At 40.4% G+C, this 25,320-nt stretch overlaps 1 protein-coding gene across 2 annotated transcripts in view; it reads left to right on the forward strand.

Annotated features, from left to right (window-relative positions):
- The window catches only part of pcsk5b (proprotein convertase subtilisin/kexin type 5b), a 45,044-nt gene that overhangs the window by 9,398 nt on the left and 10,326 nt on the right, over positions 1-25,320 (forward strand). For both annotated transcript variants that reach the window (XM_084025068.1, XM_084025067.1), the window contains 13 exons: positions 3,171-3,323; positions 4,899-5,042; positions 5,526-5,602; positions 8,180-8,268; positions 8,743-8,915; positions 11,402-11,614; positions 12,837-12,937; positions 17,090-17,193; positions 18,106-18,223; positions 21,991-22,179; positions 22,779-22,915; positions 23,473-23,607; positions 23,720-23,822. In XM_084025068.1, the coding sequence (XP_083881194.1) occupies positions 3,171-3,323; positions 4,899-5,042; positions 5,526-5,602; positions 8,180-8,268; positions 8,743-8,915; positions 11,402-11,614; positions 12,837-12,937; positions 17,090-17,193; positions 18,106-18,223; positions 21,991-22,179; positions 22,779-22,915; positions 23,473-23,607; positions 23,720-23,822 (1,736 nt within the window). The remainder of the gene's footprint in view (positions 1-3,170; positions 3,324-4,898; positions 5,043-5,525; positions 5,603-8,179; positions 8,269-8,742; positions 8,916-11,401; positions 11,615-12,836; positions 12,938-17,089; positions 17,194-18,105; positions 18,224-21,990; positions 22,180-22,778; positions 22,916-23,472; positions 23,608-23,719; positions 23,823-25,320) is intronic.

Genomic DNA, 25,320 nt, shown 5'->3' on the forward strand with positions numbered 1-25,320 from the left:
ATATATATATATATATTATACAATAGCCTCAGAGATTAAACATGTAACGTAACAATGGGCATGGACCAGTAAAACATTTTAACAAACGCTATCGTTATTGAAACCTCTGGACTTATTTATTTTGACTATGCCATAAATTGATATTGTTGGTCACAGTTTGCTTGAATATTTCTCTTTTGGCTTTAGAAGTGGATTCCCTGTTATGCCTCAGAAACAGAAAATGTGTAGTTGTGAGGACGGGAGGTGTGAAAATGACATTGATGATCAGTTGGAGATTTAAACAGTGGCTGAGAGCAAAATTCTGCTTTACAAATGTAATATTCAACCTTTTATCCATCTGTTCTATTTGTATTGTGACATTCAGATAAGAGTGAATCATTGATTCATTGAATTGAAAATAATTAGATGAAAAACCTGAAAATATTTTCAAACGTTTTTTGGTTGAACAGCAAACCAATATCATCTGGACTAGACTGCATAAATTAGATGAACACTTCAGATAAAATAGCACATCTGTGTAGATGTGCTATATGGCCTTTTTATTCACTGTACTTAGTCAGTATGTAGGACTGTATGTGGTATAGAGCAATAATAATAGCCGATACTTCAATTATCCTTAATCACTGAATGCACCACCTCCTTATGGAGGATGGAGGGCATTATCTGCTGCAGAGCAGCACCTGACTGAGGTGATAGGGATTCAGTGTTTTGCTCAAGGACACTTCTGTAGAGTGGATACTTCCCAGATGCAAGAAACTTCAGGTTCTTCGGGTTGATGCCCTTACTGATTTGGGAACTTCAGCAAAGTGATCTTTAATGCTTTAAGTTCTTGGGATTTATGAGAAACCTCTGAGGTGAACTGGAGACTAATTATGATCCAACTTCAGCAAAATCATTTCTTTTCCACTATCTGTTCAGTCTTTGCCTCATTTCATCAATCTATAGAACGATTAATGGCATGAGGATTGGTGTTAAGATGAGAGGCAGTGATGCTCTCATTGTCAGACCATCCGTGATTTACCAAATTACAGCACGAGCAGTCAAGAATTACACTGCTGATCAAAGAGGTTGATGCTAAGCTAATGTTTGCAAATTGTAATGATGCACCAGTCTTTTTGCATAGACACACACATTAACAACTCCTGATGACAGCATTGTTTTGGGGCTAATGGCACATTTGAGCGGTTAATTTGAAGCTGATGGTCCAGACAGAACTTGGAGTGAAACGAGCTGAGACCTCTGCACACGTCAGAGCATCAGACTAAAGCTGAATATCTCACTGCATTTTCCACTCTTTGTCTTTTGGTCTTTTTTCTCTCTCCCATATCGTGCTCTTTTATAAAGGAGGTCTACACTCCTGAGTTATTACATTTCACCATTTACAGAATTATTTTTCTGCTCTCCCTCCTTCATGATCTATAAAGAGCTGCATACTTGAGTTATTAAATCAATGTTATTCATAAAATCAATCATCCTCCCTTCACTAGCCGCTTGCTATTTGTTTTCGCTCCCCTCCTCTTCCAACTTTTTCTTTTTTTATTGACTCTCCTGGGACTTGTTCTCTTCAGCTCTTTATCACCTCTCTTCCTCCGGTCTATCTTGTCTTGTTGTCTCCCTCTCAAACTCTCTGGAGAGCCTGGCAGATTATTTCAGTGCATGAGACCAGATAATCACTCTGCAGTCATTATGTCATCTTTATTCTCCTCTCCTCTCAGGCTGCTGAGGCTGTATTGATGTGGAGAAATGTTTTGTCTTTGCCGTTGGACATTGTTCACATAAGCCTCAGACTTCTGGATCTGGCAAACTGAGCAACACAACGCAAATTATTCTAATTATTGATCTTTTATGAGCGGAGCTGCTTTGTCTGTAAATTATGCGGATCTACTTTTTAGTTCACAGTAGATGGTGTGATGATCATTTCAGGAGGAGTGCATTTGCACATTATTAACTGTATAAAAGCAGTAGCTCCACAACATCTCATCTGAACATGCTGTATTCCTTTAGTATAGCGAAAGGATCCTACTGTAGTCTGTGTAAGCTGGCACACAATCATGTTTATGTGAAGACTTGAATCTGAATAAATATTTACACCTCAGGATGCTCTCATATAGCTTTGACACATGTGCCTTCTGAGTGTTGTGCCAGGTTTATGCCTACTAATATTTAAGTTTTTGTGTTGTCATCATTGCTTGTACATGTAAACTTTTCATGGAGTCCTTTTTAGACAGATGGAGTTTGCAGGGCTTCAGCTAGACTAAACACAAGATTTCAGGGAAGTAACCAGGGCCAAGCAAGTGGGGCCTGCCCTCTTGCTCAGATCCAACAATGCTGATTTTGAAATCGGAAAGTTCTGTCTGAGAGTGGAGTGAAATTCCTGCCAAGGAATGCCTTGCACCTTGAAGCAAGCCCATAACATTTGAGAGATTGATGTTACCTGAGAGACATTTATGTCTTCCGTGCATATGTGTGTGTGTTAGTGTGTCCATTTTGCAGAACGGGAGAAATGAACTGATGGAGAGGGGAAAAAAATGACTTCACTGCAAAACTCAGATGGCTAAAAAGATGATATATCAAGATTCTCGTTATATTTGTGAAACACAGACTTTATGTAGTTTTAATTTACTCACTGTTGCCACATTTAAATGTGAAGACTTCAAGTAAAAAGTGCTGATGTTATTTACACATTGTTCATATGGCAAATAGAAGTTCCTTTGCAGCTGAGCATTGTCACCTTTGAAACGGTTTTGCTTTCCTAGTGAAAGATGGCATTTCATAGCATTATTTCCTCCTACAGTTAGAAATGTCAGCACTACTCACCCATCACAATACAAATAAAATCATCTTCTGCTGCTTTCTAATGTTTTGTCTGTGCAAGCCAGGCGTCATAGTATACTCGTGATAATCTTTTCTCTGGAGATGGTCATGATAAGTGCAAGAAGAGGAAATTTAGCCACTCTATGTTCACTTTTGTTTTTTTGATTATTGAAGGTGCTGCACCCACGTTTTCCAGAACCTTACATTTTCCTGAACCACGAACACAATAATTTAAAAAGAAGTGTGATGTAATCACACCTGTAGACTGATGGCACTGTGTGTGTGAAACAGTTCTACTACTGTGTGATATTACTTGATACCTGCTCAGTGTTTGTTATCCTGTGTTTGTGTTTCAGGTGGAGTGGATACAGCAGCAGGTGGTGAAGAGGAGGATCAAGAGGGATTACAAGCCAGCCCCACCCCTTTCTCTGACTAACCCCGCCCACAGCAGCCCAGCCCAGAACAACATATTCTATAATGACGCCAAGTGGAGCAGTATGTGGTACATTGTGAGTGCACTGTATACTCATACCAGTTAATTTCTCTCAGTGTTAGTATATTTACTGGACCAGACAAGGATATTGCAAGTTCTGAGACAAATGGAGCTCAATATAATGTGGTTTGCATCGATTATCTTTGTCTACATTTATGGAGTTTGTAGGTCAAAGGTTAGCTGAGGTCATGCTATGATCCTCATTACTGCAGGGTCATTGGAGCTGATGGTGTGTGTGTGTTTTACTGAATGAAAGACTAGAAGAGTCATAGTGATTACATTTTTGCAACTTTATTTGAAAAGAGACAATGTATGGCCAAGCTAGAAATGATTTGTTTACTCATAAGTATTTGTATGTGGTAGAAATATGCATGTTTCTCAGAGATTGGCAATGTTGAGCATGGACATTTCACATTGGCAGAGATTTGCAGGCTTATCACAAGTGTTTGCATACTCTCAGGTCATTGCTCTTTTAGTTACACGCGTGCGTGTGCATGTGTGTGTCCGTCCTCTGCTCTGTGAATTGTTAACTTAGAATAGATAACTCTGAATACTTTGACCAGAGGTTTTAAACATATTTTTCTAACTGCAGGACAAATCTTGATCAACAGATCTTGATGTGTGTTTTCTTCTTCTTCTTCTAGTAATTTCTAAGAAAATATTTAACATAGCTTACAGTTGAAACATTTGTTTTTTTTCCAATATGTTGTTCATATGTATATTTTTGTATCCGATTGAATCCAATTTCAAAGAGACACGTGAGATTAACCAGTGTCAGTAACAGCAAGTTCACTTTAAAGCTGCATACAAGTTTGATTCTCTAGTAAAAAAGATTTGACGAAATCACATTTATTTTAGGTCTAAATGGCAAACAAAAAATAATCTTGTAGCACATGCTGTGTTTTTATTTTTTTGCAGTGAAGGATATTGTATTGCAAAATAACAGGATTTTTCTCAGCAAACTTTACATGTCTTGAAGACAGAAGGTCTTCCAGTTTGACCAAGCTTTTCTGGGATTTCACTTAGGCTGCGTTCCAAATCACATAGTTTTTCTTTTTACTTTTAGTGCATACTGCAGTTGTCCTTACAAACTATGTGCTATTACATGCAGTTTGCATACTACTACTTCATCATAGTTTTGTCTTTCCCCTCATACAGCCAAAATATAAGATCTCTGTTTATGAGCACTCACCAGGGTGTCATCTGTCTGTCTTCCGTTGTGCAGGATTCTGGGTCAGAATAGCCAGAAAAGCATGTTGGCTTGCAGCCTGCAAAATTTAGCCGGATGCAGTGGGACATCCTGGTATTTTTGGCATACTATTTTTGACATACTATGTATTGGGACATTCAAAATCATTTTCTGCTATACCAAATAGTATGGTAGTATAGGTAATTGAACGCATTTTTTTCCCCAAGCACTTTGAGACTTGACTTTACCTTGTTTGGACTGATTTATGACTTTAACTTCTTAAAAGAAAAATGTTAACGCTCAAGTCGAGTGGAACATTTTGTGGGTGTGCCCATAAAGTTTGTGCATCTGCAAGACGCTGATATGTTATGTTTTGTCTCTCCTCTATCACCATCTCTCCAGCACTGTAACGACGACGTCCATAACTGCCAGTCGGATATGAACATCATGGGTGCTTGGAAGAGGGGCTACACGGGTAAAGACGTGGTGGTGACCATACTAGATGACGGCATTGAGAGAAACCACCCAGACCTCTTTCAGAACTACGTGAGTGTGTATGTATGCCTGTGTAGGGCGTCTATGAGCGACTGTGTGTGTGTGAGTGTGTGTTGAGTCAGTGAAATTGGGCCAAGGCCAGATAGGTAGAGCAACTTCTTGGCCTGAGGAAGCGGGTAAGGCCATCACTCAACTGTGCAGATAAAATGGTTCACACCCTGTTTGACAGCGCCTTCGCTGCTGTTATTAGCTACTCTTACTGCCTGGATTTGTTTATGCCGAAGGGTGACCGGTGCAGAATTTCGACTTTGCTCTGATTGCATTCGATTTGCTAAACGGTTGTGAGTGATGCTGATGTGAAGTGTTTGATTTGGTTAGGGAAGCTTTGTTGCGTTCTACAGGTCTATTACTTGTACACATACATACGCATACATACAGATATTTTTGTGCCTACCTTTTTTAATGAATTGGTTGTTTTTTCTCCCTTTAATTTTGTGTTTTGATGTACATGTACTACCTCTGTGTCTCCTTCAGGACCCCCAAGCCAGCTTTGATGTCAACGGCAACGATATGGATCCCATGCCTCGATATGATGCAACCAACGAGAACAAGTAAGGAAAACAATCTGTGCTATATCTAATGACAGAGAAAAATCGCTTGCATTATACCCCTTAAATAGAACACTCCAAATGTTTCCCTTTCTTTTAGTGTAAAGAATTACAAATACATTCTGAAAATGTTCACAATGAACAAATAATTTACAATCCAGATGATGAACAGCCTGAGATGTCTCACTGATCTCTTGGCTCCAACTAAAAACAGACAGCCTTTCCCTCAAACCTGCCAAGAATTAATTTATAATCTCCGTTCTCAGTTGTCTTTGCAAGTTCTCGTATTATTTATTCGTCATGATGAGTCCGATTGAAAACTTGGGAGTCAATGACTTCCATTATGTTCTCACACTAGTCTAGTCTGGAAGCTCGTCATCCAGTGTGCTGTATAGCCTTCACCAACACCGTTAGCACTGCTGGGATAGAATGCTCTGTGTGTTTTTCTGATTGATTTTTACAGAAGCTTTTTGCCTCTATATTTTTGTATTTGCTGAGCCCTGACCTTATTGTGGGTGCGGTGAGTTACGTTAGTGTATTTGATTGTGACATTTGTGGGCGGATTTGTGGTTTTTCTGTCCAGGCATTTGTCTTGTGCCAGGTTGGCTTAGTGAGTGATTTGTGGTGTTTATGTGTGTTTGGCTGCAGCAGCCCAAATGCCTTGACAGTGGCTGAGTTCCTGCTGGTAATGCATTGTCTTAAAGAGACACGAGGCCTACAGATGCAGCTAAATGATCTGGTTCCCTGAATTCATTGTTGTCTGTGATCAGAAGTGTTCGTGTTTGTGTCTGATAAAATGAAAAAAGAATCACTTGTCATTGTTACCCCTTTGTAGCACAAAGTGAAATGTAAAAATGTAAAAGCTGAACCGAAATTATAGTAAACCTGATTCACAAAGAAAATACACCAGAAAATAAAGTATTTTTTACTTTGCTTGTTGACGTAGGGGCAACGCACAGCTATAAAATGATGTATAGCAAAGATGGTTACATATGAGTTAAAGTGGCTGTGTCCTTTTGATACTTTCAAGCATGTGTCTGCATTTGAATAATTACTGTGTGAGGGTGTGTATTGTTCCAACTGACTCTTATCCATTGCACAAACATTGTATGGTTCTGGTTGAAACACAGAGAAATCCCTGAGTGACTCTGACACAGATGTGTAGAAAATGGAAAATACAGGCAAACACAAAGACGGCCAGACGGACGATTTTATGGATTAGTGGAGTGAAGTGAACTGAGTAAAGACAGCTGAAGCATTTTGAAGGAGGGAGCCAGCAGTTTGGCTCATTAACTCCGACAAGAGGGCCTATCATTTATTTGCAGCCATTTAATATGGTATACTTTAACCAACACAGTTTAATTCGTGCTTACTTTTCTGCAAACTTATGAGGTCAATCATTGTCTACTGAGGATGAAAGGAAGGTTTCCACGTTCATCCAACGGCTGTTTCCAATATCTAAATTGGATATGAATGTAAAATAAATCTAAACAACCTTGTTGTGGATTTTTTTGATAAGTGATCACAGGTGTTGACTTAAAAGTTATTTTAGGAAATATAAGTAATTCACTTTTCTACTGAGGAGATTAAAACACTGTGCTTTTTTTTGCATTGCACCAGTGTCGAGTGGTGGCATGAAATTCTGAGACAGATTGTGGGTGAAGAAAATCTAAGTGAGCGATTTAGAATTCTTATGAGCATTTTTGATGATGTTGCTAAGCATGTGTGTTACTGTATACACAGTAGGAAAGTGAGAACTGTGATGGTTTGCAGGCATGTATTTTTAAAAGCTTTGATCTGTTTGTAAATAAACATTAACCTGAAAATCACAAAGTTTCTGTGAAACCAATTTTCTGCAGTCTGAGCGTTTCCCTGGACTTTAAAACTTTCCTGTGTCTTTCCCTGGGGGTTTGGATAGCTAGATGCTGGGTTTCCATGGCAGCGGTCAGGGCTGTTTCCGGGGGGTGTTGTGATGCAGATGTTCTCTGCAGGAGGTGCGTGTCTGTGAGTGTGTTTGTGCCGTTCCAGAAAGTGGTGTTTTTGAGGGGGTGGCGGACGCAAACATACTTATGTTTGTTTACGCTGGTTGCTGACCCGGGCCGATTGTCACCACTGCAGTTACTGGTGGAATGTTACCCTGGTGTGTGTGTGTGTGTGTGTGTGTGTGTGTGTGTGTGTGTGTGTGTGTTATGTTGTTTGTGTGTCTATGTCTGTGTGCGCGTGGATGCTCAAAACAAGGTCCAAACTGTGCCTCTGTTTGCACGCGTTTGCTCATTTGGGGACAATTGACATTGAAGTTAGTTGAACTCCCTCTTCTTCCATTCGTTGATAGGCCTATGAGGAATAAGCAAGAATTTTAGAAATGATAAAAGTGCATACTACATTTGTAACAAGTATTACTCCTTAAGAATTTTGTTTAGGATTGCATCAACAGGAATGTACACATCTATCTGTGAAAATGTGTGTTTACACGTAAGCGCCCCTGCGTTCCATGTTTATCTGGTAGTCGCTCTCCTGCTTGTGTATACACGGGTGCGATAGATTTGTCTAATAAGCTGTTTTTTCGCGCTCTTTTCTCAGACACGGGACACGGTGTGCGGGCGAAGTTGCTGCAGCCGCAAACAACTCCCACTGCATTGTGGGAATTGCCTACAATGCCAGAATAGGAGGTGAGCGATATTTGTCCAGTTATTATTCCACCAACCTGGGTTTAACTCACATTTACCGCCTTTTTTTTAGCTGTCTTTGTGTTTCTGTGTTCTGTTTGTCTTTGATCATATGCTTATATTCCACACAGCATTGAGCTTAACTTCCAGGTGACTTCTGACTGCATATTATGAATGTAACAACTAAAAAAAAAAAAATGTGATCCAATTATAGAAACCTATATAGAGATCTTGTTACATTTCTACATTTCTATTTTCTTGAAATCAAGTGTTTCATGGGACTAATATACTGAAATAATTGCTAATTAAGGTATTAATTAGCTTAATCCCTTTACTTGATTTGTCTGACTGTTTTAGTGTATTATGGTTATTATGACAGGACATGTAGACTGCCTGCTTCATGTGTTTAACAGCCAGTTCACTGGAAATGCACACAGATTTAACTTGTGTTTGTTTTTGTGTTTGTGTGTGTCTTAGGCGTGCGAATGCTGGATGGGGATGTAACGGATATGGTGGAGGCCAAGTCTCTGAGCCTCCAACCGCAGCACATTGACATCTACAGCGCCAGCTGGGGACCGGATGATGATGGAAAGACCGTGGATGGACCGGCGTCTCTGGCCAGGCAGGCCTTCGAGAATGGCATCCGCATGGTGGGCACACGCAGCCATGTATACACATTTACATACAGATGTACAAATGAAGATGTGCTTCATTGCTCAGCCAAGACTTTGATATTGGTGTTCATTTGATTGGGAAATTAGGATATAAGCACCCATGCCAAGCAAATATGTGTGTACTTGTATCCCAAATTCCTTCCTGGTTATCTACCTGTGAAGCTCCTCTGGACATTAGGGAGCGGCCTGGTCTATTAGCATATATTAATTTACATATTCATAGCCTGTTTTGCATATTGGGAAGCTGCCACTGTGTTGTTGTTTGAGCGGAGTGAAAAAGCTGTAACAGAGGTTAAGAGGGGTGAAGTCATTTACTGGCCACTTCTCACACACACAAACATCTACACATTTACAAAGTTTGCTACTGCTGGCTCTCTGCCATTTGGTTAAGCAGATGTAGACCCTTTGAGGAGGTGAATCAGAGAGACAGAAACTGAAAACTTGACTTGAAGGCTGACCGCCTGTGGCATGTTACAAAAAAGAGAAAAGAGAGAGAGAGAGAGAGGGGGAAAAAAGGACAGACAGGCAGGGAGTGTGAGTAGAAGAGTCCCTGTGCTCCTGACAGACTGGCCTTTAAAGATGACAGAGGTGAGGGAGCTATCTGTCCAGCTGGTACGAGTTGGGGATGTGTGTGTGTGTGTGTGGGTGTGAGTGTGGGTGTGTGTGTGTGTGTGTGTGTGTGTGTGTGTGAAGCTGAGGAGAGTTGACATGCTTGTAAGTGTAACATGTACCTATGTGGCAGTTTATCATAGCGAGCTGGGATGTTAGAGATACTACTGACTAACTGTTGTACTCTGCTTGTGTTACTGTGTGAGAAACTGAGAAATTGTGTGTCTCTATGTTGTTTATTTTTCCTCTAAGGAGTGTTTTCTATTTGGCTCAATTATAAGAGTAATGTCCATCGAAGATATTTCTTCGTTTAAAAGTCTATCCCCTGCTTTTTCCTGTTTTAGTACTACAACTAAGGATTGTTTTCATGGTTGGTTAATCTACCACTATTTTCTGACAATCTGTAGACTAATCAGTCGGTTCATAAGAAGATAATATCTAAGAGGCCAAGATGACAGCTGCAAATTCTTTGGTTTAGCAACACGATAAAACCCAAACATATTCAGTTCACAATGATGTATTAGACAAATGTAGAGTAGAGCAAAACATTTTTTACATTTTGGCATGATGACTTTTGTTTAAAAAATATCAGTTGGGAATTCTCGTGAGCAGAAAATCATATATCCTTTTTTTTCATTTGCTCTCTTTCGATCTCTGGGTGGTTGCTGTGCATTCATGCCGTGCCTCCTCCTCCCCTTTGTCCTCTCTACTCACTTGCTTCCTCAACCTGATATTCTGTGTCCCTCCTTCCTTTCAAAGCACACACCGTCGCTCTCACCTGTCGCGTTTGCTCCTGTCTGATCCCCCTCTCACTCAGAAGGGCTCCACTCGCTTATCGCTGCCTGACAAAAGGACTCTTTTGAAGAACTCCTTTCCACTTTTTATACATTTCTCTGTGTGTGTGTGTCTTCTTGATAAACAGCATGAATTGCAGTGTCAGTTAAGTTTGCCAGATGCCCTTTTTTTCTGACTCCTGGGTGAACTTTACCTTCACAACTCGGTTGGACATCACCAGCACTGTAACAAGCTCAGTGTCTCCACCAGACCTGGGTTTAGGTCATTCTCACCTCTGCCAATTTTGGAATTACATCTGATTGAATAGTAAAAGGCTTTTGGCTTGAGAAGGTTTCCAATGAAAACTAATTGAAAAGGAATACTCTTTTAATGCATTCTTACAAGTACAGATTATACCATTTTGAGATAACATTTAAAAAAATGAGTTCATCTTCTTCACAAGATTGCATGAAACAGACATATATGTGATCAACTGACACAAATAAATGAACAAAATAGAACCGAATAAACAAAAGAACTAGGCTGCTGCAGAGCAAACATAGCACAATAAGAGTAATGAATAACAAATACATAGAGTCAAAGATTCAAAATGGCCTCGAAGAGTAAGTTCAGGAAGTGATTTTAAAGCTTTTGTCTTCAATAAAATTAAACACATGAATAGACATGACCTTAATTCTTTTCAACCTATATTAAAATAAAAAACATGCCACTGAAAATGAGTTGGGTGGGAGCTGAGGGGGCTAAATCCAAGCTTCAGGGATGATGCAATAGACTGTGCTGTTCACAAAACATAAATCTGATCATATGTTGCCCAGTTGAAACACGATTACTGAACTTGGATCAAGTCACATCCACTCTTTGCTGCCTGCTGATCTTTTCTTCTTTATACAGTGATTTCTGCACACTGAGCCCAGAACTTGTTACTCTGCGTTCTGACAGACATTAAAAAGAACATTTAAAAATCAAGCTAAAACAAAGTCTGGTGAAGAGTAATCACCTCTTAATGCTATAAAATCTGGAGCCTCATACTGTATCCTCTCTGAATCTTTTCCTGTCAGGGGAGGAAGGGTCGTGGCTCCATCTTTGTGTGGGCTTCAGGAAACGGCGGGCGTAGCAGAGACCACTGCTCCTGCGATGGCTACACCAACTCCATCTACACCATCTCCATCTCCAGCACAGCCGAGAGTGGACGCAAGCCGTGGTACCTGGAGGAATGCTCGTCCACACTGACCACCACCTACAGCAGCGGGGAGAACTACGACCGAAAGATTGTAAGTGTGATTTCAAGAACTGCTGCAGGACACACACACACACACACACACACACACACACTTGAAAGGAGCACAAGTTCCAATTCTTTCTTCACTGATGGCAGAGCTGTAGATGGTGGAAGATCTTTAAATGTGTGACATTCACTGAAGAAACTCCCTGTCCAAGATAAGCATTCATTTATATTGGATTTTGACCATGTTTTGATTTAGAGCTAAAAAAAAAAAAGAAAGAAAAAAGAAGTATAAATTCCCACATGCAGTATATAATTTCAGTTAACAATACAACGTGATGCAATTTGGCATTAACTTGTTTGTGTGTTCTTGTGGGTTCAGTGGTGTGGCCTGGTTTCACAAAAATTTACCAAATCACTCCCATGTTCCACTGGGAAGGACGGCGACAATTGTCCGCTTTGAGCTAGCTTGTCTGGTAGTGTCTTGCTACATTCCTCGTGCTGTTGATACAGACGGGCACGCAGGCACACACAAGCACGCACACACACTACTTTAAAGTGCTTCGTACATATGAATGTCCCTCTAATCTACTTGAGCACACACCGTCTGGTCTTCTAAATTCTAGTGGACCTTTAGTATTCTTACTAAACCATTCCAGATTCTTCATGTGTGTGTATTCATATAATCCCTCACACTTTTCCGTCCAGGAAAGGTCCAAGAGTGGAAGTTAGCCAAGCGTTTCTTAGCTGACTGACTGTCAAGCTGTCTGACTAGTTCGCTGTCTGAAGTCTGTGCAGTCAAAGTGAACATACAGCGCTTTAACATGTTTTACTACTCCTTCTCCTTCCTCCTTACTATTTGTCCACGGCTCATCCCTGGGGATTGGACTGATTCCCATCATTCTCGAGGGAAACTGATCATTTGTGTATTTGTGTGTGTTATCCGAGTGTGTCAAAGCAGGAATGTGAGTTTCAGGAATTTCAGGTGTGTCATGTAAATCCCTCTGATCCTCATAACTTCAATATCTCTCTGTCTGTCTGTCTCTTTCTCCCTTCCCTCCTCCATCACTGTCACTATTTCCTCCTCTCCTCTTCCTCCAAATCCACATCTGTAATGGCCCATTCTTCCTCTTCTTTGTCGGTTTCCTTCTGGGTTGCCCTTTGTCTGCCCCCTTTTTCCTCCTACTTCACTCCCGTTGTTTCTCTTCATCTCTCTTTCGTCCCCTATCTATATCCTCCTTCCCTCTCCCTCTCATCTCCTCTATCTGCAGATCACAACAGATCTGAGACATCGATGTACAGACAGTCACACAGGGACATCGGCCTCGGCTCCCATGGCTGCTGCCATTATTGCTCTGGCCCTGGAGGCAAAGTAAGATCCACTTAACCTCATCCCTTTGCCTCTTGCTTACCTTCTAATGCACTCTTGTCCTCTGGCCTCACTGATCTATAACGGGAACGTGAAGCATCTTCTCACAAATACGTCATCGTCAAGTCAACTGTGGAGATGTATTTAGATGCTTGGTAAAGCTATACTTGTTTAAATGAACTAATCCCAGCAACTTTTGTACTGAGACATGCCAAAGACATGCATACTAAGACCATAACTGGAGTCTACATAGACACTCCTGCAGGATCATACTTCCTGGGCAATATAACAAACCAAAATGTACTTCTGGATGGTGGAGTTAACCTGCCGCTTAGGAGAGAAGTATTCCTATTTACTGATTGCATCTGCAGCTGGCAGGGGGGGACATGTCATGCTGAATGATGGGATTCATCAGCTGTTAATATTTAACTGCTACTCTGGATGCCAGGCCAACATCAATAGTGGACAGTGTGTTGATGTTGCAGTCAAAGCATCATTTTTCTAGGAAGATAAACTTTGTTTAAAGAGTCCTGGCCTCCAGTTGCCCTTTTAGGTGAGTTTGGGTGCATTTAGGTACAGAGATTCATTACGCGGAGCCCTTCTTCATTAAACTATAGATATGTGCACTCTTCTTTGGTAGTTTGAACTTGTGTTTTCAGGGTATTCTCTGGTTCAGATTGTCATCACTTTACTTTATTGTTGAACTAAGCTTGAACTTTAACATAATTAAGCACTCCGTTGAGTACTGACAACTATAAACAGGTGAAGTGTGTACATACCGAGCTGGAATATCACAGTACAATATCCTCTGATACATCACTATGTTGTCTTGAGATCCTGAGACGGCGTGTTTGCATCCTTTTACTGCAGAAATTTGAACCCTGAACTGCCATCTCTCTTAAAACTGAATCACCTGTATAATGATAGCATCATCATTATGGGCAACATATTTGGTTTATTGAATCCAAACCCAATTTTGCCTGTCTTTGTTAACCATTAAGATGTTGGTTTCAAGATGCCCTTTTGTGACAGAATTCCATGCGGTCTGCAGATCTCCCACAGGCATTTTGGGCCCACGTGCTTTCATGCCAGACATTTCTGCTAGAGGGTACTAGAGTGCCAATTTCCATTTCAGCACTTTCAAAGATAAGAAAAATAAGATGTCGATTTTAAAAGCTTTTTATTTTCAACTAGTTACAATGTCTAGCCCTTATGCTTTATATATGCCCTGGTTGCTTTTTTGTGCGAGACGCTGCAGATGCCCGCTCCTCTTTGTAACCTGTTGATGTGCTTTATTTGTGATACAGTCATGAATTGGAATGAGTGCAGTGCAGGTGCAGGGACTCCGAATTGGGCTTTAACCCATCATCACATGTTGAGCGGCTCGGTTAGCTGAGGTGACATCATTTAACCTGGATAATCCAATCCAAATCCTCCGAGTAGAAAATATTCCAGGTTTCCAGGCAGTGCCGGGCACATAAGCCTGTTTCCTCAACAAGATTATCACACACTGCTTCTTGCCTGCCTGCTTTTCTTCTTCTCTTCTGCTCGCTCTCATCTCCTCTCCCTCATGCGTGCTGCGCCTCCACCACTGTCATGATCGGCCTTTGCCCCCCCCACTCCTCCAAGGCAACCGCTCTTTCTCTCCTTCTGTTCTTTCATTCACTCTCATATCGATAAACTTGCACGACTGCGCATGCAGGCAAAGAGGAAAGGAAAGGAAACGAAAGCGGGAGATGAAAAACGTTTAGACAGACTGTGCAATACTGATCGTATCTGTTCTTATCTGGTGAATGAGCGCGCAAACTCTCTGTGATAAACGTGTCAAGACGCCATCGTGCTAGACTTCTTTAAACTCCCTGTTATGAGGTCTTTCCCCTGGTGTGAGAGTGGATTGGAACATGTTACTTCGGAAAACTGTCCCATTCTCTGTTCTCTGTAGATTTGGCCAAGTTTAAAAAGTTTAAAGTCGGCACATGATTTGTGTTTTTATGAGCTTCAGAAACTTTTTATTTTCTTTCCACCTTTGTCCTTGGAAGTGAAGAAAGGGGAAAGTGAGGGAACATGGAGACAAGAGACTTCGGTGAGGAAATTAGGAGGGATAAACAAGAAATGAGCAAAGATAGCCTACCTTGAGAATCTCATCTACTTTGGGGTTTTAAACCAAAGCAGAGACAGATGAGCGAAAATGAAACAAAGTGTTTCTTCTCCATTCATGCGCTTTAAAATAGAAACGTGAAAATGCTGATTCTAGTTTTGTGTTTAATCTTCCATCAAAAACCAATATCAAAATTTAATTTTGCTTGACTTTTTCTCTCTTAATTTTCCTCCTTCACTTCTCTCCTTGCCCTCTCCCTGTTTTCATCCATAATTACACAAAGAATTACCACGAAACCTATATCAGACATACTGATTTGCTGCTGGTTCCCCCCAGCATGCGAGCTACTCCATTAATTAGTATGGGCTTGTTTATGGAAAGGCTGGTGTGGCCTAGATAACGATGCCAATGTCACTTTTAATTAATGACCATAAAACATGTATGGCACCATAATTACACAGTGGCAGCTAAGCCTATTAATATTGATCTGTTACCATCCTTTAATTATTTTACTTTATATTTTATTTTCAGCTTTTATCATATGTTCTTCTTTAAAATCACACCAAACCTCCAGCTGCACTCAACAATCAACCTGTGATTGTTCCACCTGGGAGGGATCTGCCTCTTCAACATGTTTTATTCTACTATTTTCTGCAACACCCAAGAAGCACTCCATGCACTGCGTTCCTGTCTGATGTTTTATTCTACATTCTTTATTTTACTTTCACCATGTGTGCAACCCTGCAGCAGATTTCATTATAAGTAAACACGATTTGCTTGACATTAAGTCCTAAAATGTATAATGCAATATATGCATAATATAATAAAGACAAGATAAAATGACAAGAGAATATAGTGGCCTTAAACTAAACACGGCGTTGATGAAGTCCATCCCCAGCCCTATAGTGCTACTCCATTATTTTGACATTTACAAGAATGAAGTGCATATGTGAAGGAGGCTTTTGGCTATAATCCATGGAAGTTGGCTGCTAAATGTGTGATGCTGAGACTACTTCTAGGTGTTAAGGATATTAAAAGTCTCCTCATGCATTCTTGGTTTAAGACGTCACATGGAAGATGTGAAAGAACCTGCTCGCGTGCCAGTGGCTCAACAGGCAAAAGTTAATGTGTTCAGGTCAGACTCATTTCGCTGCCGTCGCTCTCGAGCTCGTGCTTTGACATCATTCCTACACATCTTTTAAAAACTGAATTTTGGATTGCCGTGAACCTAAATTTTAGTTTTAGGTCGACTGATTCAGAGTAGTGCAGACTGTGGAGGTCTCAGATGGCGAGGGAGTGACATGAGGGAAGGGAACGGAGCATCTGGCCAGCATATGAGATGGAAGGGAATCCCAGGAAACTTGGTGACCCACTTCTTCCTGGTTTTTTCACTTTAATGTAGATTTTGGACATCAAAGCAGTTGAGGCACATGGCTGCCATCGTAATGGATCTCACGTGAGATCAGAGAACCTAGAGAGGGATGAACTGGCATCTATGCTCTCCATCTATGCTTCTCTGTAATTTTCTCTCCGTAATCTTCCATCTACTGTATATCACTATATTTAATTGTCCTTGTTTTACATTTCCTCTGCTTTCTTCTTCCTTGCATGTTGTTTTTTAACCTCCTTCCCCTTTTACCATAACTTTTTTGTTCCTCTTTCATCCACATATCCCCCCCCCACACCCTTGTCACAATTTACTCCCATAAGGAAGATATCTCTTCATGTCTTACTGTTTAGTCATTCTCCTCCCTTTAGACATTTTTTCTCTTTATGTTCTTGTTTTGTTTTCACAGCATAATGACTTATTAAAAATGTTCTCTCATCATCCTCACGATATTTAATTCACATGTGTCATTTATGCATGTGCATGCTTATATATTTTCAGACTTTTTATTTAAAATGTATGCATATGTCTGGTTGAGTATGTGCATAGGAAAGCAGGTATTTATGTCACTTATTAAGTGATTTTCATAGTTTGTGACATTTTTACATAATAATAAATATATTAATGTACTTGTGTGTTTGTGTGTGTGTGTGTTTTTGTCTCCCAATAGTCCTCTTCTAACATGGAGGGATATTCAGCACATAATCGTAAAGACCTCGAGAGCCGGACATCTCAGTGCTCCTGACTGGAAGACCAATGCTGCTGGTTACAATGGTACACACACACACACACTAACACATTAACATTTATGAAAAGCATAGGCATTATCACATGCTCATCACGAATTAAGCAAATATTGCATTTCCTAGTAGGATGTAGCCTGTTATAAAGGACAATAGAAAAAGTTACAGAGAATGCAGTTTGACTCCTGGATTTGTTTTCTCCAATCAGAAGAGGGATGAGTAGTTTTCAAAAAACGTCCTAACCACTGCGCCACCATCTGTCAGGATCCATTTCATTGTGGCTGTTTGTAACTCATGAGTGTGTGTTTAAGTGTGTACAGTATGCATACCTGCGTGTGTGTGTGTGAGTGTGTGTGTGTGTGTGGGTGTGTGTGAGGGAGAGAAACCAACACAGTGAGAAGTAGGGGTCAGCCAGGCTACAGGCCCAGTGAGCCTGGAGATTTTCCAAGTGACTGTTTTTTCAAAGAGGAACTAAAGAGAAACAGAACAGGGGAGGAGGGTGGGAGAAGTATGGAGGGAATTCATATTTGAGCTGTTGTACGCATGAGTTCAGTGATTTCCAAACTTTCTTTTTCTTTTTGAAACAACTACCTCATACTGTATGTCCTCAGTATTTTCATCAGTCTGCATTCAATACCGAATTCAGAGAGTACTGAGATTTTGCTTGTTTTTCCACACATTTTTGACCCTGAAATAACCCGGATATAAGTCTTTAATAGGAATCTAAAAACAGTAGTAGAGTACTCTTTTTAAGGAGGGCTAGAAACATGTCCAGAAGTCTTGTCACTGATTTAATCCAACTTTTTGGAAAAGAATGTGCCATCTTCCTCAGCGTTTGAACTATAAACAATCCTTTTTTTTTTTTTGATGAAACCATTATTGGTATGAGAAACGGTCACCGGTAGTGTGGTCTGATGCTGTGACTTTTCACTGTTTCATACAGTCAGCCACTTGTATGGCTTTGGTCTGATGGATGCTGAGGCGATGGTGAAGGAGGCGGAGCGATGGAAGCAAGTCCCTACTCAGCACGTCTGTGTGGAGAGCGCAGACCGACAAATAAGGTGGAACGAATTAACACACACACACACACACACACACACACACACACACACACACACACACACACACACACACACACACACACACACACACACACACTCTACTACATTACTAGAAAGTTCCCTGCTAAGTAGCAGACCACCATAATGTACAATAATCACCTGAAAACCTATTGAATCTTGAGTCTCCTGTATCATTTCAATAAACTAAATGGTCAAAAGTACGTGGACACACAAACTTGGACCAATATGCCATTTGTCTCTGTGCAGGCAAATGAACAATTTCTTCATGGACCTCACTTTGTTTAAAGGGCCACAAAGTTGGAAGCACTTCTGTTGTCTTAAATGTCATTATATGCCGGAGCATTCGGATTTCTTCAGACCTAAAGGGGGCCAAGCCAACTGGATGTGGACTGGGTTGTTCATATAAAATAACTACTACTGAATCTACTGCTGTGCCACAATACTAGATGGCCATTCTATAGTTAACCAGGTATATTAATGGTAGGAGTCTCTCTAAATTAGTCAACTTTTGGACCAGCATGTGACGAAACATCTTTCTCATTTTTCTCTCTCTTTTTTTTCTTTCCCTGGCGTTTTATGCACTGGCATGTGTTTGAATGTGCGGTTGTGCAAGCTGTACCTTGATGGGGGCCAAGCATTAGTTCTGGCAGAGTGGTTTTCACATAAGACTTTACTACTCTCTCTCTCTCTCTCTCTCTCTCTCTCTCTCTCTCTCTCTCTCTCTCTCTCTCTCTCTCTCTCTCACACACAGACACACACACACACACACACACGGAGAGGGCCAGGGCTTCACAGCTTGTTATTCTTGATGCAGCTGGAAGCCTGAGCACTGTTCTGTGTTAGGCTGGCTGGCTGAACTTGGGCCCTGAACTGGTTTGCTTTCAGTCGAGGGCTTGGTGGTCAGCGACTGCAGCATTATCAGTGTCATTCTGTCTGTTCTGCTCCAGTGCTCGAGTCAATCCATACGAGGCTTATGTAGTGGAGTTTGTGTCAGAGGCACTTGTGCTCAGACCTCCGTACTCATGAAACGTGTGTTTGCTCATGGAGAGATAACCACTGTTGTTCTGTGAAAGAAATAAAAACAACCCTGTCATTTTAGCCTCCGTTTTGGGTGGTGTAGTGTATTTGCAAGTAGCCTTAGAGATGTGTGAAACGGTCAGTCACACGTTTGCGCCGTTACTGGGAGCTTAAGCCTTGTTCATAAACAGAATTACCCTTCGACCATCCAGCCAAATGACAGGCTTGCAAAGTGAAAGCAGGCAATCGCCAGGAAACATAAGGCTTTATTTTGTTGTTTTGGTTTTGGAACAAAGGGGGTAAAAGTCATGAAAGTTTATTGTGTAGCACATTGCATTACTGCCCTAAGAAGTCTGAAACATTCTTTCCATTAACTAACCACTTTATTGAGTATACATTTAGATATTAATATCTCTGGCATCATGAGCATGTGACAGTGCCTATGCTTTTCATAGTGTGTGTGTGTGTGTGCGTGTGTGTGTGTGTTCCGTGCTTCTAACTGTCTACATGAGTGCAGTCATCACCTCACTGCTGTGTGTTCCCACACACCCTCTGGCTGGCCCCTCTGACTGCGTTTGGTAATGTCTGCCTGCAATCGCTCGCCTCACTCCACTTGGAGCACGCACCAGGCAAGCTGCCTGATCTGTGTGCAATCAGGCTGGTGGTAATCAACTGTGCATCTGCTCTGCTCAGTCCCATGCGCATGGTTCAGTTATCTGTGTTGTGTCATGGAGAAGCCAGAACTGTGATATCAACCCCAGACTCCCCAGCCATTACCGCTGTCCGCTTTCCAAACAGTCATCGACTCCTTACGAAAGAGACAATCAGTGTTTTCTCTCTGTTATTCATTGCACCATGTCTGCTTGAGCTCATGCAATTTCCTTGTGTATTTCTCTTGTTTTTACTTGTTTATTGTTAATTGTTAATATTGACTATTAGTCCCTCAAGTATTATATAAATAATCAGAGACGGAGTCCAAGGACAAATGGAGAAATTGCCATGGATTGTTAATCTGCCAGTATTCTGGGTAGAATTATTCCTAATTGGCTGCTTTAAATGATAATTAGCTGCTTTCACTCCTTTCACACTCATTCTCTGATATGAGTCAGATAAAGTTGTTTCACCAGTGTTAGTAGTTAAAAATAAATACTATCCAATGTTCAAATGAAATCATTAAATTCATCCTGCTTACAGGTTTGGCCTTTCACAAAAATAATTAATATTCAATAGACTGATCCCACATTCAACCTAATCACTTACTCATAATATAAGATTGTAGCATTCACACTAAACATTTGATAAAACCATTAGCAGAATGATTAAAGCAGGTATTTATTTATTTATGGCTGCAATTGAAATAGTTGTGGGCTGTTTGGTCTGTATGGCAAAAGAGAAAACATAGTAATCAAACACATTGTGCTCTTTGTCTCAATTAATACTTGAGCCAAGTTTGGGTAATGTGTTGTTCCAAGAAAAAAAAAAAGCTTCGTCTTCATTGCACAGCTTAAGGTAATCTTTACCAGCAGATAATTGTCTTGGGGTAATTTTCCCCTTAATGATAAACATCTGTGCTGTATCACTTAGGCCCTAAAAATGTCATCACCATCATTGTAACCCTGACAACAGAGAAGTGAAATAAAGCAGTTTCCAATACAGGATCAAACAACATAAGTCACTGGCAATAATTGTCGTTCAACCCTCTACGCAACAAAGAAAGTAATTACAGTAATCCTTTTTATTTTGCTAGCAAGTGTAATTCACCAGCTCTATTTTAGTTTCCGATGAATAAATCGTGCATGTGATCCAGTTCTGCAGCCAATGAGTGAATGTGTTGAGTTGCTTTTGCAGCAGCGATGTATGACTCTTTCTGGAAAGCCTTGCTCTGGCTGGATGGTCTTTATTGTTTCCTGTTCTTGATAGGATTGGAATCACAGAGTAACTCACGATACAGTAAAATCACAATAATTTGCCCACGATGATATCACGATACTGCGATTCTACGATACTCGATACATTGCAAGATAATCATGTACGATATGCATCATGATCCCTGTGTATCGGAAGGAGAAAAATACCAGTGAAAAAGCACTGCATTGTGGTGTCAGTTTCACAGAATTTGTATGAGAAAATAACGATATTTCGATATATTGTCCCACCACTAGTACTGGACCTGTTCATGTTTTTACTTTTTTGTCATTGTACTGCTATTATATTAGATCATACCCTGCTCATTAAGTGTTTGGGTTGGCTGTGTTTTCTGTGATCTTTCTGTTGCTGACATGTGCATAGCAGACGGAACAAATTATGTTCTTTGTCTGTCTTATCGTGCTCATGGGTCTTGGGCTGGCTGAGGTTTGGGAACTGGAAAACTTTGGGGATGGTCTTTGGTTTGTGAGGGAGGTTAACTCAAAGTGCATGATTGCTTTAAAGGGAGCCGCAATGTATTGAAACTTGATATTGAGTGTTCTGTCAGTCACAGAGTTGACTGAGCAGAATGCCTCAGTGTAGGGAGACAGCCACAGTCCCCAACCTCCTCTTTTTGTTTTATTGTATAAAATTGACGTGCACTCGACATTTAACTTTGCTGCCTTTTTTTGCCGATCACAATCGCAAAAGCAGTTATCACAGTCGATTTTATCCAGTTATACAAAAGTAAAAAACAACAACAACCACTTAACAGAAATAATAAACTGAAAACCTTTTGGATTGGTTCCCATCTTGTCCTGCAGAACTATCCGTCCAGAGCATGTGGTTCGGTCGGTGTACAAGGCAACAGGATGCACTGACAACCCCAACCACCATGTAATCTACCTGGAGCACGTGGTTGTACGGATCACAATCACACACCCTCGCCGTGGGGACCTGTCAATCAATCTGACCTCACCCTCAGGGACCAAGTCCCAGCTGCTCGCCAACAGGTAAAGAAATAAGTTATGGAATGCAAAATGAAATGTTTTTTTTTTTTTGTCCGAATGTTGTCTTCGAATAGAATATACAATAGAATCAATAAGGTAGTTCTGATTCTAAATAGCCCTTGTCTGGGTATGTTTTATTGACAGGTTTTGCAAATTAAGTCGAAAACAAAAACACCTTCTTTTGTTCTGCCTTAAAATAAGGCAAGGTGTTCTAAATTACAAATGATGTGACTCATGGAGTCAGATATTTTCAGAAGTTAAATGAGATGTTTCTGTATTTTCTTTTTTAATAAATTCACACAATTCTCTTAAAATATGGATTTACTTGTCCCTGTTCACAAAAATATTTTGTATCCGGGCTGAAACGCTATAAAATTTGGTAACCAATAGGGGATTAAATTCTGAAAGTATTGCAAGCGTTGTATATACCTTACCCATGTTCACCTCAAATACATCACAGTCCTGTAATGTTTGTCCATGGTTAATTGAAGACTGATTGTACTTGGTTTAGGTTGTTTGTACTGATACTTCGTTGTTTTGTGTGTGTGTGTGTGTGTGTGTGTGTGTGTGTGTACATGTACGCATGTGTTCTTGATATGCAGGTTGTTTGATCACTCCATGGAGGGTTTTAAGAACTGGGAGTTTATGACCACCCACTCCTGGGGAGAGAAGGCAGCAGGCGACTGGGTCCTAGAGATCTATGATTCACCTTCTCAACTACGCAGCCAGAAAGTACCTGGTATGACAGTGTTCATTTCCTTACTGAAAAGAAATCTGTCTACATACCCATTTGTATTTAAAAAACAAACAATTCAAATTGCATAGAAATAAATAAAAGAGGGAGTAAGTTTTGTCTTGATTGAGTGGAGGACCAGCAGGAGCACACATGTTGCTCTTACTTAACTTAACTGCTCAAATGACCCACTAATTTAACAACATAATAAAGTCTTAAATGGAGAGTAGTAGTTGCTAAAAAGCAACAGGTCTGTTGTTATAATCTCCTGTAACTTACACCTGGTTTTCACATGTGTATCATTAGAAGTTTAATATGATATATTCACGGTAGATGAAAATCCCTTGAATAATTTAGAAAGTAGTGGAAGATGTTTGTCATGTTACAACTGAACAGAAAAACTGTCAAAAAACTGTGTACAACTGCCTGACATAACACATCTGTTTATTTTTTCTGCAATTCTATGTATCAAGTATCAATTGCACAACAAAGAATATTCAACTGCCTCCCATCAGGACAGATGGAAGTGGATCTGTGTATTTACAATTCTTCTGTTTCCTCAGGCAAGCTGAAAGAGTGGTCATTGGTGCTGTATGGCACCTCCCTGCACCCGTACTCGTCTCTGCACAGTGGTAAGCCCCGCTCCACAATAGACAGGCCGGCGCCCACCGAGGAGCCGTTCCAAGAGGAGTACAACGGTAAATGATAAATCCAGAGCTGTAATGAGATGAGGTCGCTACTGTGGCATGGTTGTCTTTACTGATGATAGCAAGTTGTACGTAAACTCGATTATTTTGATTCTGTCTCCAGGCCCCTGTGACTCTGAATGCAATGAGAATGGCTGTGAAGGTCCTGGACCCCATCACTGCACCAACTGCCTCCATTACTTCCTCAAGTTCAAGAACAACACCAGGTCAGAATGATTTGAGTTAAATATCCATTTCTAGTTTATTATGAAGCTGGTCAAAGTGATATACACGCTATAAAAGTATTGATTCGTTCAATCCATTCATTAAATACCCCTATCGTGAATTTTGAAGCTTGTAAATGTCTTTAAAATTAGGGTTAGACTAAATGCAACCACAGAACTTCATCACACTGACTAGTTTGCATTCACAGAGTATACTCACGCCACCGTGGTGCAGTTCATTCATCGCCTAATCTTCACTTTTTACTTCTGGAATATAATTCCAATCAGTCTCATCGATTTTTTTCACTTTTATAGACGGTGTTTATACATTTTTAAGTGTTCATGAAGATGGAAGCATAATTGCTCTGTGGACGTCTCCAGAGCAACACAGGTTTATTCTCTTAATTTAAAAAGTACACCTGAGCTACCAAGCTATAAATAGAAGATGTGCCTGGTCCATACGTGATTTCAACATCAGCTGATTGTTTTTATAGAGTATGAAGTCCTCTGGGTTTTCAGAGACAGCCAAATAAATAGAGGGATCAATATTAGCTGAGGATCTCAATCAGAAAAGTGAAGTCAGTGCATACCAATCCTCTGATAACTGGATTTAATCTGCTCAAAGCCTATTGTGTTCCCAGGGTTCACTGAAACATTTGTGTAACAGCCCAGTGTGCATGAATTAATTTAATAATCAGCAATCCAGCAGAAATGTATTGTCCATCGTTGTCGCTGTGTAAATGCAATTAAAATACTATTACATCAGTGACTTCTTGAAATAATGAATAAAAACACATTTAAGGTAGGTAATTATTTGGTTATGCATGGAAGAGTTGGAAACGGTGTTCAGGGTTGAGAGAAGGATGAAGCAATTAATCGTTCTCAATATTCTTACAATAAGTTAAACTTCTTTGTGTTGACCTCTACCCCATATTCTGTAGAGAAGAAGCATGCATGACCATTAAGATTCACATAATTGGCTAAGTATGGTAAAAAAAAAAAAAGGTAGGCGCAGTGTGGTGTCTTTAGTATATTTTTTTACATGAAGCTGACAAAGGCATTACATTTGTTTACATTATATACTGTAGCCCCTTTCTTTCAAAAGACAAAACCCTGACATAAGGCTGAGAAACAGGTGGAACTTGAGCTGCTTTTAAAGGTTTCCACAGTAGAAGCCACTACTTCAAATGCTCCAAGTTAATGTTCCGTAGCTGATCTCTAGCTTGTTGTAATATGTTGACCTTGCGTAATGCCTTGGTCTGAAATTCTGTTCATTTGTTTTTGTTGCATGTCATCTCTTGGCAGTGCTACAACCAGGAGTTTCCTTTTTGACACCATTTAAGCGCACAGGTCAATGTTGCCCTGTTAATGGTGAGGTTAATGTGAAAAGGGTTTAATAGGTGGTGACCTGTTTAATTTCACCTCGTCAGTGTGATAGCAGAGATGCCGTTTCTTGTCGCCCATATCATGTTCAGTCTCTCCCTTCCCCCCCTTTTCGTGT

This window comes from Eutrigla gurnardus (genome assembly GCF_963514095.1).
Source record: "Eutrigla gurnardus genome assembly, chromosome: 13".
Classification (NCBI taxonomy): domain Eukaryota; kingdom Metazoa; phylum Chordata; class Actinopteri; order Perciformes; family Triglidae; genus Eutrigla; species Eutrigla gurnardus.